We start from the raw sequence: 15,294 nt of genomic DNA, 5'->3' as shown, positions 1-15,294 counted from the left end.
GCTTGTGCCGAGGGCTCAGGGAGACCCTGTGGCTGGGCTGAGGGGGCGTGGGGGTGGGTAGAGATGGGTGCCCTGAAGTCCCTTCCTAGGGATAGATGTGTCCCTGTGCTCTCTAAGGCAGCGTGCCTGTGACCATGAGACTCAGAGGACTAGGGGACAAGATGGAGAAACTGAGGCTGAATGATGGGCCCAGAGTCGCAGGAAGAGTGGTGACCACGTGATAATCAGGTGTGTTGGTGCCGTGGTGTGCCCGGCACTCAGCCCCGGCCTTTAGGGGGGTTGGTGCCCTCGGTTTGTAGCTGAGGAATCTCTTCCCCTCCAGGAGGTTGTGACTGCCTTGGTCACACACCTACTACCCTTAGCAGCACTCAGCTGTCACTTGAGAGAGAGCTTAGGTCCCTGCCCTGGCTTTGGACCCTGGGCCACTTCTGTTACCAGGTCTAGGGCTGGCCAAGGGCCAGTGCAGTGGTTGGCCACTGCAGCCGGAAGTCTGCAGTAGTAGTGGCAGTAGCCGGCTGCTGGGATGGCAGTGACTGGAATAGAGCTTGCCGCTGGGGACCACCCTAGGCTGAACCCTATCCCCTGGGCTCCTCTCCCGCTGACCACCCAACCTGGCCCCTTCCAGGGGACCTGCTTTTCCACTTGTTCTCTGTGCCTTTGCACAAGTCCACCTGCCTCCTGAGGGCTTGCAGCCAAAATGAATTACTCTCTGGGCAGAGCAGGCCAGTCCAGCCTTGAGAAAAGGAGGTTGTTAGGAGGGAGGTGACCATTTATCATTGCTTTTGCCATCACAGCCTCGGTCTTCCTCAGCCCTCTCCCCTCAGGTTGGTCTCATGAAAAATGATACCCACACCCTGCAGCCCACAGGCTTTGGGCTCTGCCCTTGCGTCCCTGGCCCCCACTCCGCAGGGTCAGGGAGGTGGATTGCAGCCAGGAGGCTGCCTCTCTCTGTTCCCTGAGTCTACCATCAAGGCAGCCCTGTGGCAACAGTGCCCTCTCTGCCCTTCACCCACCCTGGCTCTCCTAGACATCACGGCAGCCCTTCCTGGTCTACCTGCCTCTGCTCCTCCAGTCCATCCTCCACACAACAGCCCCAACCAGCTTCTAGAACACTCCCTGGCCCCGGCCCTGCTGAAACCCTCCTGGGCTTCCTCCCCGTCAGGGGGACCCGGACTCCACAGCCCAGTTTGCAAGGTCCCGGAGAACTTCCCTGCCGCCTCCACGGCCCTTGAGGGTCACCTTCTCACCTCTCCCATCTGGCCTCTTTGTCACTCCCGCTGGACGCTTGGCAGCTGGTTAGGTGTGGTGGGACGTTTCTGATTTTGGGGCACCTTGTGCACACTATTTCCTCTGCCTGGAACTGCCCCACCACCACCACGTCTGCCTGGCAAAGTCAGACTCATCCTTCAGGCTTTAGCTGAGACATCTCCCCTTTCTCCCCTTCCACCCCCGGGCCTCCCCCTCACGGCCCTGAGCTCACAGTCATCAGCCTGGTGCAGACCCAGGACATGTTGGCTGCATGAGAGCGCATTTGGAGGAGCAGGGTCCCGGCCTGGAGGACTATTCCTGAGTATTAGTGCCGTGGGCGCCTCGTGGGGACGGGTCTGGTGGCCCCTCTTCCTCGCTGGGTGTCTGTGTCCTCCCCCCAGGACACAGGGCAGAGATGGCTGCCTGGCCCACCTGGGGCCACCCAGACCTGAGGGCTCTGACCTCACAGGCTGAGCGGAGCCCTCAAGGTGAGCCGGGCTAACCATCCTTGTAAAGGGGAGATGGAGGCTCAATGGGGCCCCAGCCTGGTGCATTGTCCCACCCCCCACCCCCACCCCCCACCCCTTGCCCCAGCAGACTGACCCTGAGGCACCTGCTGGGAGCAGACAGTAGGTGGAGGGAGGGGCCAGCCTCAGGTGAGCAGGCTGATCCCTGCGAGGCCAGTGCTCGCCCCTGCTTTCCACTGTTGGCTCTTCAGGTTGTGACTTTATCCGTCTTAATCTTCCCCTTTGCACCCCTCTCAGGGCTGGTGCTACTGTTCTGGCCCAGGTGCCTCCCTAAGACTCTCTCCTTCTAATTAGGACCATAGCTGGGGACAGGTGAAAGAGAGCTGCCCTGTCCCTGTGACGGGGCAGACAGGCCAAGAGAGAAGCCACGAGCACAGTCCTACGCACCTGTGTCCCCGTCTGCTCTGTGCAGACTGGAGGGGTGTGCTCCAAGGCCTCGGGGCCCGCATGTCTGAGGCCCGGGGAACGCACCCTTCTCCTGGCGGGAGGCCTCAGCTGCCCGGGAGTCTAACCCGTGTCCTAGAGGAAGGGCCTGAGGCTCACAAGAAGGGGCTCCCTGATGGATCACACCCTCTCAGAACTGCGGTCACCCCAGCCCCACGGGGAGCCAGGGCTTGGCTGGCAGCTGGGGCTCTCCCTTCCAGCAACTGCGGAGCCTCCTCCATTCCCACCCTTCTCTGCGCCTGGTGGAGTTTATAAAATCTCCCCGGCACCATAAATCATGCTGGGAGCCGCTTTCTGTGCTTTCCAGTGGGCAGCAGGCTGCCGAGCAGGGATTCCCCTGTCCTCGCGCCACGGGAGGCCCCAGAGGCTGCACCGGGGCTGCCTGAAGCCCTTGCTTTGGGTCCGACAGCAGGTCAGGCCCAGGAGGGGTGGCTGGTCGAGGCTTCAAACCTCTCAGTGGGCCTGGGACGCTCCCGTCCTGCAGAGGCCCGGCCACTGGGCCCCTGAGCCTGCCAGGGCCTCACCTTCACTGAAAGTGGGACCTGGGGGTGGGCTGGGCTGGGCTGGGGGCAGAAGCATGAGGGACCAACATCTGGGGCCCACGTGTAGGTGGCATTCCGGCCTCTCACCCCCCATTCTAGACTGTGTCGCTTGGGCCCGTGACTGATTCCATGCACCTCAGTTGCCTCATCTATAAAATGGGGTTCAGTAAGGATTCTTAAGGTTCCTCTCGGCCGTGCTGTCTGGCCCAGAGTAGTATCCAGGCAGTAATAGCGCTCAGCATGGCTGTTTGTCATCAGCAAGCATTCACTGGGTGGCTCCCTGTGCCAGGCCCGGCTCTGGGCACTGCGGGAGCAGATGGACGCCACCCCATCCCCTGGTCTCTCCCCCTTGGAGAGCTCCAGTCCTACAGGGGCGACGTGAGCTCCCAAGTGAGTTCAAGGTAGCCTGAGGGGCAGAGCAGCCCTGGAGCGGCAGTCTGAGTGGGGGTCAAGTCCAGAAGGATCGGAATGTGGAGCAGTTGGTGGGGAGGCTGCCTGTGCGCCTCAGCGGCTCCCTTAGGACAGGGCCACCCCGGGCTGAGCACACAGGGTGGGTGCTTCAGATAGGCCCCGGGCCTTAGGAGGTGGCTCCTGGGACGATGGATCTTGGGGAAGGGGAGTAAGTAGCATGAGAAATAAGGCTTTTAAAAAATTTTTAGACAATATTATTTTCTCATTTCAAAGGCTTGCGTGCTTGAAAAACTTTCTTGAAAAGTATAAAGAAGTAAAAAAAAATCACCCATAATTGCACCGCTCAGATAGAACCACTGTTAACATTTTGCTGTGTCTTCCAGGTTTTTTTTTATGCATTTATATATGCTATATATCTTTAAACAAAAATAGTATCATGCTATATACATTATTTTATAAGCTGCTTTTTCTCCCTACTCACACGGTATTATACATCATGACACCTTTCCTCATCAGTGCATATAAGTTTGCCTTAATTCTCACGCAGGCTGCGTAGCATTCTCTGCTGTGGACGTGCATATATATTTAATTAGTCCCCCACAGGTGGACACTTAGGTTATTTCCATTTCTTATAGCTCAGTCTCTGCCCACAGCCCCCCTATTTCCTTGCGCTCAATCCTAGAGGTGAGGTGGCTGGCTCAAAGGGTCTGCGTGTTTCTGAGACTCTGCCTTCCAGAAAGGTGATACAGGCAGCTGCCCCTGCCCACAGCTGGGGTGGTGGGGAGGGTGAGCTGGAGGGGGGTGCCCCCGCCTGGGCCTGAGCTGTGCTCCACACTAATTCTCTGTTCTTTTCTTTCCCTCTAGGGCTGAACCCATCAGAGCCACCGTCTTCCAGTACCCGGTGGGCTGGCCACCAGTCCAGGAGCTTCCTCCATCCCTGCGGGCACCCCCGCCTGGGGGCTGGCCCCTGCAGCCCAGCGTCCAGTGGGGCTGAGTCCCTTATCCCTGCCTAGTCAGCCCTCCAATCAGCCACAATAAAGGGCTTGTACGGGGGACACCCAGGCCCCCTCCTGCTGCACCCCATGGAGCATCTGAAACTAAAGACCGGGCCTGGCCTGGCCTCTCTGAGGCCTAAGTGTCCTCCCCAACCAGGTGCAGCCCTGGTCCTGGCTCTGAGCCAGGCAGCTCCACCACCCCCACCCCAACGGGACATCTTGAGAAGACTTCCTTCCAGATGTTTATAAAGAAAGTCTGTCACCACCATTGTGCGGCTGCTCTTGCCCCTTGCCTGGCGCCCTCAGCTCCGTGCTCTGGCCCTGGGTCAGATGATGGGCAGGGCTGGAGTGAGGTGAGGTCCTCTCCAGGGTGACCGGTGCTTGCTGCCCTTCTCCCTTGGGAGCCGGCAGAGGCTCAGCACAGCCGGGCAGGGGGCAGCCAGCGTGGCTGTGACTCGCCCAGGCGAGCAGTAGCCCCAGATCTGGGGAGGAGAGCTGAGGACTCAGTCTGCTGTCCTGGCCCCCACATCAGCCCGTGCTGAGCTGGTGCCCAACCGTGAGATGGCACAGCTTGGGCAGGGATGGGAGCTGGGTCTCCAGCCTGGATGGTGTGGAGAAGTGGGCGACCCAGGAGGACGGGCCCTGAGCTTGGGAGAGTGGCCTGGCTGAACTTCCTGGCACTGACACCAGGGGTGGCTTCTGCCCTGGAGGAGCCCCCCAGTCGGTAGGGAGACCACATAGGTTGCTCAGGGGATTCGCAGCCTCTGGGCCCCAACTCTGCTTCCTGCCTCCACTGCACTCCACTGTGCTGGGGTGCTCGTGGGCAATGTGGCCCTCAGGTCACTGGGCCTCTGGTGGGGGGCCCAATGGATGAGGTGGCAGCTGGGCCACCTCAGATGCTCCATCTTCTGTGAGCTTCTGCCCTGCCTAAAAATCAACATTGATGGGGGAACTGAGGCCAAATCTGGGAGCCCTCTGAGCCTCAGGGTCCTCATCTTTGAAATGGGCTGATTCTCTAGCCTTAGTGGGTGTGTGGAGGAGGGCTGGGTTTGAGTCTAAGGAAGGTCAGAGGAAGGGATTCAGCAGAAGGCCGGGGGCTTCCTCAGGCCATGCCAGGGAGAAGGGCCCAGGAGACCCCAGCCTCATGTTGCCCTCCAGGAGGAGGCTTTCTGTCCCCTGCACTCCCTTCCATGGCCCTGGGCAGACCTGAGGGACCAGGGTTGGGTTGGCTATATGGCCCTGGGCACACAATGCCTCCTCCTGCCCAAGGGACCTGCAGCTACTGGGTCCTGTATAAATTCCTCCTTAATTTCCCAGGAGCCCCTGCACAGCGAGAAAAGTTAGTGCTACATACAGGCCAGGGTGGGGCAGGGCAGGGTGCAGGCAGGGCCAGGGCCAGGGCCGTCCTCAGAGCCACCACCAGGCCCTCTGCAGCTGGGCCACAGCTCCATGCAAGGCCTGTGGGGCGGGCGGGGTGGTGCCGCTGGACGCCCAGGCCCTGAAGTACACGCGGTGGTGGCCCAGGGAGTTGGTGGAGGGAGAGGACTGTGGGCGGCGGTGGGTGTGGAGGGGCCCCATGCACCGCGCGCCCCATGGGGCGCCCAGGTGGCGCCTATTTCATGCCGCTGCGCAGCACCTGGTTGGCTGCGATGAGCATGACGCTGATGATGAAGGCGATGGCGAAGGCGCAGATCAGGCTCTTGCGCACGCACGTCTGACGGATCTGCTGGTTGGAGCAGGCTGTGGCCGCCCGCCGCCGGGGAGCACCAGAGAGAGAAGGGGACAGCCAAGTGACGGACTCAGGAGCCGTCTGCCCTTCTGCACATGGGCTCGTCCCGCGGGGCACACGGGGACGCAAGGTTTGGGGCAGCAAGGAGGCCCCCAGCCCCCCTCTGCAAGCCCCTGGTTCCTCCCCTGCCCGAGCAGTTGGCCCGCCCGTGGGGTCCCGGAGTGGGTCACTCACTCTCCACGTCCACGGGGCACTCCTCCGCTGTGCCTAGGTGGCTCTCCTCCTCCGTCATGATGATGTTCTCAATATCCTTCATGGACAGGTGCTCACAGAAGGTGTCGTAGAGTAGCCGCTTCAGCTCGTCCACGGTCAGCTTTTGCATGTCACACTTGGGTGGGGGGAGACACAGCGCTCTGGCCACCAGCACCACCACAGTCCCCCCCGCCCAGCACCTGCAGCCACACAAGCCAGTGACAAGCCTCCAGATTCTGGAGGGCTGGGAACCACTCACTCCATTCTCTGAGTCCTCGACCAACACCAGCCTCCCCAGGGAACCCCATGGCCCGCTGGGAGACAAGACGTCCAGTGGACAGAGCCTGGGGGTGTCATCCCCCTCTTTATGGTGTGGGCCCGACCCTTCACTGGCCCAGTACAGCCCTTCACTGTGCACACAGCCCTGGGTCCCAATCAGCCAGGGAGTACCTTCCAGAAGACGGTGTCGAAGTCAGTGCCGTGGAATTTCTCTGGGATCCCCGAGGTGGAGAGCTTGGGTCCCAGAAGGGTCACAAACTCCTCGAAGTCCACTTGGCCATCACCTAGAGCGGGCACAGTTCCAGTCAGCTGGTGAGGCTGCACCTGGGCACCTTGGGCCACCATGGGACCTCAGGCAGGTCCCCTCCTCAGAGCCTGATGTGCCAGTCTCTGGGCTGATGCTGAAGCCACCGAGTGTGCTGAGGCCCCACCTGACAAGGTGGGGAGTGTGGGGGTGCACACAGCAGGTGGGCCCTGAGTAGGCCTTGCGTGTGGGAGACACGTTTCCCTCTGAACCCTACATGGCTTCCCAGCACCCTGCTGCTGTCCCGGAGCAGGTGTGGCGCTGGACATCCTCCCCACCACACAGACGGGAAATGAAGCTCAGGATGGGGGACCGCCTGCCCAGGTCATCACCTGCTTTCTGGGTGGAGATGAGGTGGGGGAGGCAGCCAGAGGAGGATGAGCGGAGGGCACTGGGCATTACTGGTTCTTATGAGTTTTTCCTTGATTAAATGCCAGGTGGCAAATATTTACAACTAAATTGATTTTTTATTTTTGGTGATGGGAAATGGGGTATTTAGTATATCCGTTCTGCTTTCCTGTACTTTAAAAATTTCTTGGAACACAGAGTGAGAGGGGCAGAATCTCCAACCTTTGGGTATGGCTGGGGCTGTCACACTCTCTCTAGCCTCAATTCTCCAGGCTGAGAAATGGGGCCAGACCTGGCTGCAAACCCAAGCCATGGGCTTGGAAGGCTGGCTGGGAGTGGGGAGAGTGAGAGGCCCCCTATGGGCTCAGGCCCCAGACTTGCCCCCCACCACCAGGTGAGGGGTGAGGAAACAGCCAGGGGGCAGGGCTCACCATCCATGTCCAGCCGCTGGATAATAACCTCCAGCTCCACCTCGTTGGGCATGTATCCCAGGGAGCGCATGGCCGTGCCCAGCTCCTGCTTGGAGATGAAGCCATTGCCATCGCGGTCGAAGACTTTGAAGGCCTCTCGGATCTCTGTGGGAGGAGCAGAGCAGGTCAAGACCTCACTCCTGTCCCCGACAGCCCACTCCCCAGACCTCCAGGATCCCAGATGCCACATCCTGAGGCTGGGATGGAGAATCCCCCCTTCCCCTCTAGAGCCCAAAGGTCTGGTCAGAGAGAACTGGCAGGTGGCTCAAGAGTCCACTACAGCGCTGCCTCCCTGGAGCTCAGGGCAGGCCAAGCAGGCAGCAAAGGTGCCCAGGCCCCGCGGCAGTGACAAGACCGCCCCGGGGGTCTCCGGCTCCGCGTGCCAGGCTCCCACAGCCTCTCCAGGCGTGCTCACGACGACCCCGTGTGGCCGATACCACGGGTCCCACGGTGCAGGGGAGGACGCCGGGCTAGGCAGCCGGTCTTCTGTGAGCTGCTGAAGGCTTCCCTGCCTACCACCCCCCCTCCATCCCCCTCCCATCATCCCCATCGCACTTCCTCCCCAGGCTCAGCTCCTTAACACCAGCCAGCACTCATTAATGGCGGCTCCGGGCTAATGGGCTGACAGCTCAGTGCAGACTGCCTCCCAGATGGAGCCCAAGGTTTGGGAGAAGAGAGAGGATGGATGGAGCAGCCCCAGGCCAGCTCAGGTGCGGGGGGTCACTCCCCCCCATTGTATGGAGGGGGAGACAGGCCTGAGGACCTGGGTGACTCAGGGGTGGGGAGCAAGGCACTGGGCTGGGAGCCTGGGAACAAGCAACCCAGTGAGTGACCTTGGGCCAGCCTCAGTCTTACCCACAGTAAAATGGGCGGTAATGGTGTAAGGATGAAAGGGTTTTACCAAGGACATCCAGGAACTGTTGAGGGTTGAAGGGTCCTAACCTCTCCCCAGTTCACCCTTTTTTCACCTCTGTTTCTCTGTTTGCTGTCCCTTCATTGTTACTCAGCCCAAGAAGGGTCCTACAGAACATTTCCCGTTGATGGGGAGTGAATTTCAACCCACTCTGCTCCAGCTCCCGGGGGTCTCCTTGTTCAATTCGCGGGCAGAGGTGAGCTCATGTGCGTGCGTGCGAGCGTGCGTGCGAGCGTGCATGCGAGCGTGCGTGCGTGCATTTGGAAGGAGAGACAGATGAGATGCTCCATGCTGCCTGCCTGGAAAATGAGGCCCAGAGAGGCTAGGTGGCCAGTGTGGGGTCAGGGCTGTTTCTGGTGAGGGCAGGAGTTAGGCTGGCCCAGGCCTGGCCTAGAGGGTCTGTGAGCCCCTGAAACTGACTGTGGGATCCTGCACCTTGGGGTCATCCCCTGATTCTGCAGGACCCACTATAGCCCAGAGAGGGTAGCCATGTGTCCCAAGCCATACGGCAAGGTGGCTTGGGCTGAAGCCCCAAACTTCATCAGGCTCTTCCCACCTGGCATCTACAGCCAATGCCTGGAGGTTCCAGTTGACATGCAGCCCAAGACAAAGTCAGTGGGCCACACCTGAGTTGCCTAGGCCCCCAGACCCTCTGACTCTGGACCACCCCCTACCCATCCCAGGCAGGTCCTGAGAACCTGGTCTCCTAACCAGTGGCCCCTTGGCCAGGAGAGCAGCTGGGAAGGGAAATCTGGGCCAGGCCCAGAGGCTTCTATAAACCCTGGACTCTGGGAACTCCAGGCCAACTCCCACCTGAATTTTCCAGGGCCACGGAGGAGGTAGTGAGCTCCCCATCCCCAGAGGTGTGTGAGCAGAGGCCCAGCAGTTACAGAGGCTGCTGAGGGAATTCCAATCACCTGGGAGTCTTTGGGTTCAGAGGAGGGCACTGACCATGCAGCCAGGCACACCCTCTGCCCAGCCCTCCACACACACACTTAGGTTTCTGGCTGTCACTGTTGGCCTCCTGACCCAGCCATGGGCTCTGCCCACCTCAGTCATGGTGGGCACCAGGGCTCCTCCAGGCCTTTGTATATGAGGCTCCTTTTGCTTGGAATGCTCTCCCCTTCACCATGGTGAATTCTGATACATCCCTGGTTCCCAGCGTGGATGGCATCACCTCCCTGGAACCCCCCCTGCCCCCACAGCTGACTCTGGCCCTCCTCTGGGCTCCCACAGACCCCACTCTTCCCCAAGGATTCCTTCCTGACCACATCAGACTGTGAACTATGAGACGCCATGAGAGCAGGAGCCAGGTCAGTCTTGTTCACCGCTGTGTCCCCGCTCCCTGGAACAGTGCCTGTCATTCAAGCATAACCATTTGCTAATAAGTGGTTAAGTGAATGAATGACTGATTCAGGGAGCCCACCCATCTGGAGCACACACACAAAGGAGCTGACCAGAAGTTCATGCTCCACTTGGTGTGGGGTCATCACTCAGAGCCCATTTACCCTTAGTTTACAAATGATCCTAGTAAGGGCAAGCGTTTGCTTTCTACTCCCCAAGCAGGCAAGAAGCAGGAAGGGAGGCTGAGGGTGCTGCTTGTCCCCTTGTGCAGTCCCTAAGGACCCCCTCACTCCATGGGCCACCCAGAGGAGGGGGATCAAGCCGAAGTCAGGGGTGGGGGAACCATCCTCAGACCCACCCAGGTCAGGGGCTGGTTTGGGGAACCCAAGGCAGGCACCCCATCCTTCTGGGTGCTTGGTCGGGAGAGCTCAGGGTGGGATGGCAAAACCCTGGACGTGCAGTGGGTGCTGGCTCTCTCCCCTGCAATGAATTGCGGTCCAGGCTGTCCCTCCCACACTGACAGGGGCCAGGTGTGCAAGAGCCCAGGGCTGCTTCAACTGGAGCCCCTGATCTCCTTCTAAAAGTCCTGAGAAAATGCACAGGAGACAGTGGAGGGCAGGTGAATCTTAGGGTCCGTGGGCAGGCGACAGGCCCAGGGGCAGCCCTTTCTCAGGCAGGACTAACCTTCCAAGACCACTAGATCAATCCAAAGACCGCCACCTCCTCATTCATGTGTCGCCTCAGCCACTCCTCCCTGGCACGCCTGGCTCACACCTCAGTCTTACTCTGTGTCCTCGCCCTTGCTCAGAGCTGTGACCCAGCACCAGCTGATTTCTGAGGCCAAGTTCAGGGATCACCTTCTCGGCCAGAGAATCAGCACTAAGTCACACAGATTCAGGGTCAGAGCCCAGCTCTCCCACATCCTGGTCGGGTGCCTTTGAGTGGGTGTTTGCTCACCTGTACAATGGGGCTGCGGAAATGACTAAATAAGAAAATCAAGCATGTAAGTGCTTGGCTGGGGCTGGGCCTGGCTCAGAACAGGATGCTATAAATCAGAACATCCCAGACGTTCTGGCAGAGCCGGAAGGAGAGGGAGGACTAGGGGAGCTTCAAGCACCAGGCCGGCCTTCCTGTTTGCTGGTGCCAAGACTCGGGGGCCCGGGCTTGGAGTCTGGCTTTGCCACTCAGCAGCCAAGTGACCTCCCTCTCTGAACCTCAAGAGCCTCGCCTGTGAGATGCGAACGTGACTCTTGCCCCATCTCTGCAGCCTGGACTCTGCTGGGGGCTCCCAGAGTGGGGTGGGTGTCCTGTTGCTGCTGCCGCCATCGGCACATCCCAGCTGGGCACGTTTCCCCGAAAGCCTCACTCTTTTCGCTCCCCACGAGGCCAGGGAAAGCCTGCCGTGCTCCATGTTGGCATGGGGAAGCCTGGCCCAGGCAAGGGCTGGCAGGGCCTCTGGGTTTCCGGGCCGACACTGGTCCCTACCTGCCACCTCCAGCCTGACGCCCTCAATCCCCTCCCCGGCCCGAGAAGCTGCGTCAGGGCCTGAGTCCCCAACCGCCCCCAAGGGATGCCAGCACTGTCAGGGAGCCAGAGTCCAGAGAGGGGGTGCGTGGGCTGGAGGTCACTTTGAGGGGGGCAGTGTCTGTCCTCTCCGCGGCATTGGCCCCGCGCCCCAGCACTTTGGCCTCCCTGAGAGTCCAGCCTGACAGAGGTGGCTGCTGGGCTTGCAGAGAAGAGGGGCAGGAAAAGGGACTCCTCTGCCCCCCCGTACCCCGAACGCCCCCGTTTGGCCACTCTCATTGCAGGCTCCACCATCTGACTGAGCAGGTCAAGTGCCAAGCCCAGACCTCTGCCCTGGTGGTTGTCTGCCTGTCCGTCTGTCTTCCTCCTCCCCTCTCAGAGGGAGGGCCAGTCTAGGGCTTGCAGCTGCCCCAATTCCCACCCTCAGGTGCTCAAGCCCGTCAATGCCACTGGGGTCAGCCTCAGCACTGCCACAGGCCAGGGGAGCTCTGCTGTGTGCATCTCAGGGAGAATCTGGGAGATCCTGTACCTCCACCTCAAGGGAGGCTGGAGGACCCAGACCAGCTCTGCCGAGCCACGTCTACCCGGCCAACTGCCAACCAGGGGTCCCCAGATCCCTCTGCCAGACCTTCAAGGCCATTTCCACCCACCCTCTCCCCCAGCCTGCCTTTCTGGCCTGGCCCCCCTGCATACCCCATGTTCCTTCCTCATGGGCCTGCCTTTCTGGCCTGGCCCCCTGCATACCCCGTGTTCCTTCCTCATGGGCCTTCCCCGACCCCCACCCCTCAGCCTCCCTGCTGCTGCGTCCCGGTCCCCGAGTCCCCACTGCATGCCAGGCCCTGTGCTGAGCACTTCCATCACATCCTCTGTCACTGGCAGCCCTGGGGAGGGGCAATGTCAACCCCCTTTTACAGATGGAGAAACCGAGGCAAGAGAGGCAAGTGATTGCCCAAGGTCACTCCATAAATTGAGGGAGCAGAGAACTCGAACCCACCACCGCTTGGCTAGGAAGCCCTCACCTTAACCGGTGCTCTCCACCTCCCTCCCTAGTCCTCCTCCCCCCTCGGACTAACCACCCCCTGGATTTCTGGAGGCAGGCACATACTGTCTGTAGCATTTCATCCCAAGCTACCGGGCTCCCTCTCCTCGGCATGTGTGGCTCCCCCAGTGATGGGCATCCTCCCAGCAAAGAGCCTGGGTCTTACCCACACTGCCCTGGGGCGGGAGCACTGATGAGGCACTGGGGAGGTGGAGGGGGCAGAGGGGGATCTGTGCTGTGGATGGTCACCCTTCCCACCCACCCCTGGCACTCAAGGCCCACTGGGGCCTGCAGAGACTTGGTCTCCTAGGAGAAGGGCTTCCAGAGTGCCTGCAGCCAACAAGGGGGCCGATCACAGAGGACTTCCTGTCTTCATCCATGGCTGCCCGCAGGCTGGGGCCACCAGGCATCTGCTTGCTCCATGGCGCCACCCCCACCCACCCACGCCAGGGAGGGCTCTGTCCTTCAGATGCCCCCTGTGCCAGGTCCTTCTGCTTCACAGGGCCCAGGAGAAGTGGACAGGAGAGAAGCAGGGAGTGCGTTTTGGCGTGGCTGGTGACTAACATTCCTGGGCTCCTGCCAGCATGTCCGCCATGCGGTCCAAGGGGAGCCTGTGGCCTCTTTGCCCCTGGACTGCCCGCCCTGTGCCCTGTTCACCCCTGCACCCCAGCCTCCTCAGCTTCTCCCCTTCCTTGGGGTCTGTACTCCAGGGCTGGGAGATCAGGAGAGGAGGGACAACTGAGGCCCATAGCAGGGCTGCCAGGGTCATGGTGGGGTGCTGGGAGCAAGGGGAGGGAATGAGGGGAAAGCTGCCAGTGTAGGGGGACAATGTTTACCCCTGCCCGCGTAGCCAGGAGGAAGGTGTGGATGAGGGTCTGTGGAGGGGAAACTGGTAGAGGTTTGCGGTGGCCCAGGGCAGGAGAAGACAGTGTTAGGGAAGAGAAGCCTATGCCCCATCCCCACCCTCTTGTCCGTCATCATACTCCCTCCTTTTCCCAGGCCCTGGATGAGACTTTTTGTTCCTGGGCTTCGGCCGAGACAGGGCAGGGACTTGGGCTTTGGAATTCAAGGCCAGAGACCCAGTAGCGGCACCCATCCATCTGTCCTGCCCGCCTCAAACATCAGGCTCCATTTCCATGGCTCTCCCAACCTCTGGAGGCTTTTGGGGGGACTTGCTGAGAAGCAGGCGGCTCATAGTCTGTGGTGCAGTGCGGGGGTGGGGGTGGGGTGGGGTGGGGGTAGCTGCCTTCTCCCCTTGATCTTCCCCCTGATCCCGTCTGACTCCCCCAGGATCTGCTCCCTCCAGGGCTGGGGGATGAGGCTGGATCTCTCTCCATGGCTTGTGCTCCCACCATCATCCCTGACTGCGCTGGTGTCTCAGCTGCACCTCCCAAAGGCCCTGTTGAGTCCCAGATCGCAGAGACCCCTGGACCTAAGGTACCTGAAGAGAGGCCCAGCTTCTGGGTGATCGCAGCCCCTCCCCCAACAGCAGACAAGCAGATCCCAGGGCGCCAAGACTCCCATCAGCCCAGAGCCCCTCACTCCATTCCATATGGGACCCCAGGAGGTCTGGGGGGAGGGAAGACCTGAGCACCTGTCCTTAGCCCAGTAGGGAAAGAGCTCGCAGGCCCCAGGGGTCTCATCACTCCTCAGAAGCCTCTGTCTAGGGACCCTGGCCTCTGCCATCTGCTCTGATCTCGCCTAGCCTGCTGCCTAAGGTCCCCATTCATGTCCAGAGGTGGAGGGACTCCAGGGGGACAGATTTAGGTCCCGGCCTCTCTGCCTTTCCCTACCAGGCTTGGTTATCTCAACCAAGCCGCCCAATCTGGCCACTTGTTGTCGCCACCACCTCCCGGGCCGCCTTCCTGGCGCTCCAGGCTGGGGGTCCCCGCAGGGCTGTAGGGAAGGGGCTACGGCCGTAAGAGGGGCTGCGGGCATCCCGGGAGCCGGCAGGAGCAGGGCAGTAGCCCTCTCCCCTTCTCTCGCTGCCCGAGCAGACTGGATTTTAAAAGCGACACGAGCGGAATGTCAATGCCAGCGCAGAGCCGCGGGCGGCCGCCGCGGAGGGGATCAAGATGCGGGTGCTCTGGCCGGGCCGGCGGAGGGGACACAGCTCAGACCCCCAACCCAGCCCGCCGCGTTGCCGCACCGTCACCGCGTGACCCCGCTGCAGGGCCCGGCAAGTTTCCGCAGCGCGGGGGACCACGCGGGCAGGGGCTGGGCCGCCCCTCCGCCTTGGCGACCCCCACCGCGGCGCGCAGAGGTGCGAACTCGTCCTGCCTCCCTGCGCAGCTGTTCGCTGGAGTGCCCACCTGGCAGGCGGCACCTGCAGACAGCCCCCCGCCCCTGCGCCCCTAGACCGCGCTTCACCTGGGCGCACAGGTAGGAGGGCCAGCGGGCGGAGGTCCCGGCGGGGCACTCACCCTCGAGCTCGTCCTCAGGGATGTCCACGGGGCGCTGCTCCGACAGCAGGTTGGGCACGGTGTAGATGCCCCGGTACATCAACGCCGCCGTCACCGGGTGGAACGGCATCTTGGAGGCTCCGCGCCCGCCCGCCCGCCGCAAACTTTGAGGTCGGGGCTCATGGGCCGGCGGCGGCCCCGGGGGCGGCTGGAGCGGGCAGGGCGCGCGGCTGCGGAGAGCGGCCCGGCGGCGGCAGTGGCGGCGAGGCGGGGGGCGCCCCTCCGAGGGCCTAGCGCCCCCGCGCCCCGGGCCGCCGGTCCATGCCGTCCCCTCCCTCGTCGGGCTCCCGGCCGGGGCCCCGCAGGGGCCGCGGGGGCGGCGCCGCTCGGGCCTCTCCGCTCGGGCCGCTGCGCGCTACGCCGGCCGTTCCCGCTCCTCGGTGCCCCGCGCGCTCCGCGCTGCGCGCTGCTCGCCGCCCGCTGGTCCGCTCGCCGGCGCGGCCGCCCGGCCCGCCGCTCCGGT

General features: G+C 61.9%; 2 protein-coding genes across 3 annotated transcripts in view; one reads left to right on the top strand and one right to left on the bottom strand.

The window, feature by feature from the left end:
- ZMAT5 (zinc finger matrin-type 5) overlaps nt 1-4,435 on the top strand; it is a 25,454-nt gene extending 21,019 nt beyond the window's left edge. Inside the window, exon 6 of one of the 2 annotated variants that reach the window (XM_022550925.3) lies at nt 4,037-4,435. In XM_022550925.3, the coding sequence (XP_022406633.1) occupies nt 4,037-4,166 (130 nt within the window). In that variant the 3' untranslated portion in view covers nt 4,167-4,435. The other variant, XM_022550927.3, reaches the window with a different exon arrangement.
- Nucleotides 1,851-15,294, bottom strand: CABP7 (calcium binding protein 7). Its single transcript, XM_022550924.3, has 5 exons — nt 14,793-15,294; nt 7,511-7,654; nt 6,599-6,711; nt 6,131-6,284; nt 1,851-5,907 (listed from the first exon to the last, which is right to left on the bottom strand). The coding sequence occupies exons 1-5, from the start codon at nt 14,899-14,901 to the stop codon at nt 5,780-5,782; spliced, it is 648 nt and encodes a 215-aa protein (XP_022406632.1). The 5' UTR covers nt 14,902-15,294; the 3' UTR covers nt 1,851-5,779.

This window comes from Delphinapterus leucas, chromosome 14 (genome assembly GCF_059928025.1).
Source record: "Delphinapterus leucas isolate spDelLeu-1000000601 "Yukka" chromosome 14, BTC_Dleu_Yukka2, whole genome shotgun sequence".
NCBI classification, from domain to species: Eukaryota; Metazoa; Chordata; class Mammalia; order Artiodactyla; family Monodontidae; genus Delphinapterus; species Delphinapterus leucas.
Note: the sequence above shows the minus strand (reverse complement) of the source record. Positions and strands in the feature narration are given on the sequence as shown.

Excerpts from the sequence above, each read along its gene's own strand:
- CABP7 (XM_022550924.3), bottom strand. The coding sequence starts at position 14,901 with ATGCCGTTCCACCCGGTGACGGCGGCGTTGATGTACCGGGGCATCTAC. Across the intron at positions 7,655-14,792 it reads CCCTGAGGACGAGCTCGAGG|AGATCCGAGAGGCCTTCAAA; the intron begins GTGAGTGCCCCG and ends CTCCTCCCACAG. Across the intron at positions 5,908-6,130 it reads GTGCCCCGTGGACGTGGAGA|CCTGCTCCAACCAGCAGATC; the intron begins GTGAGTGACCCA and ends GGGCGGCCACAG.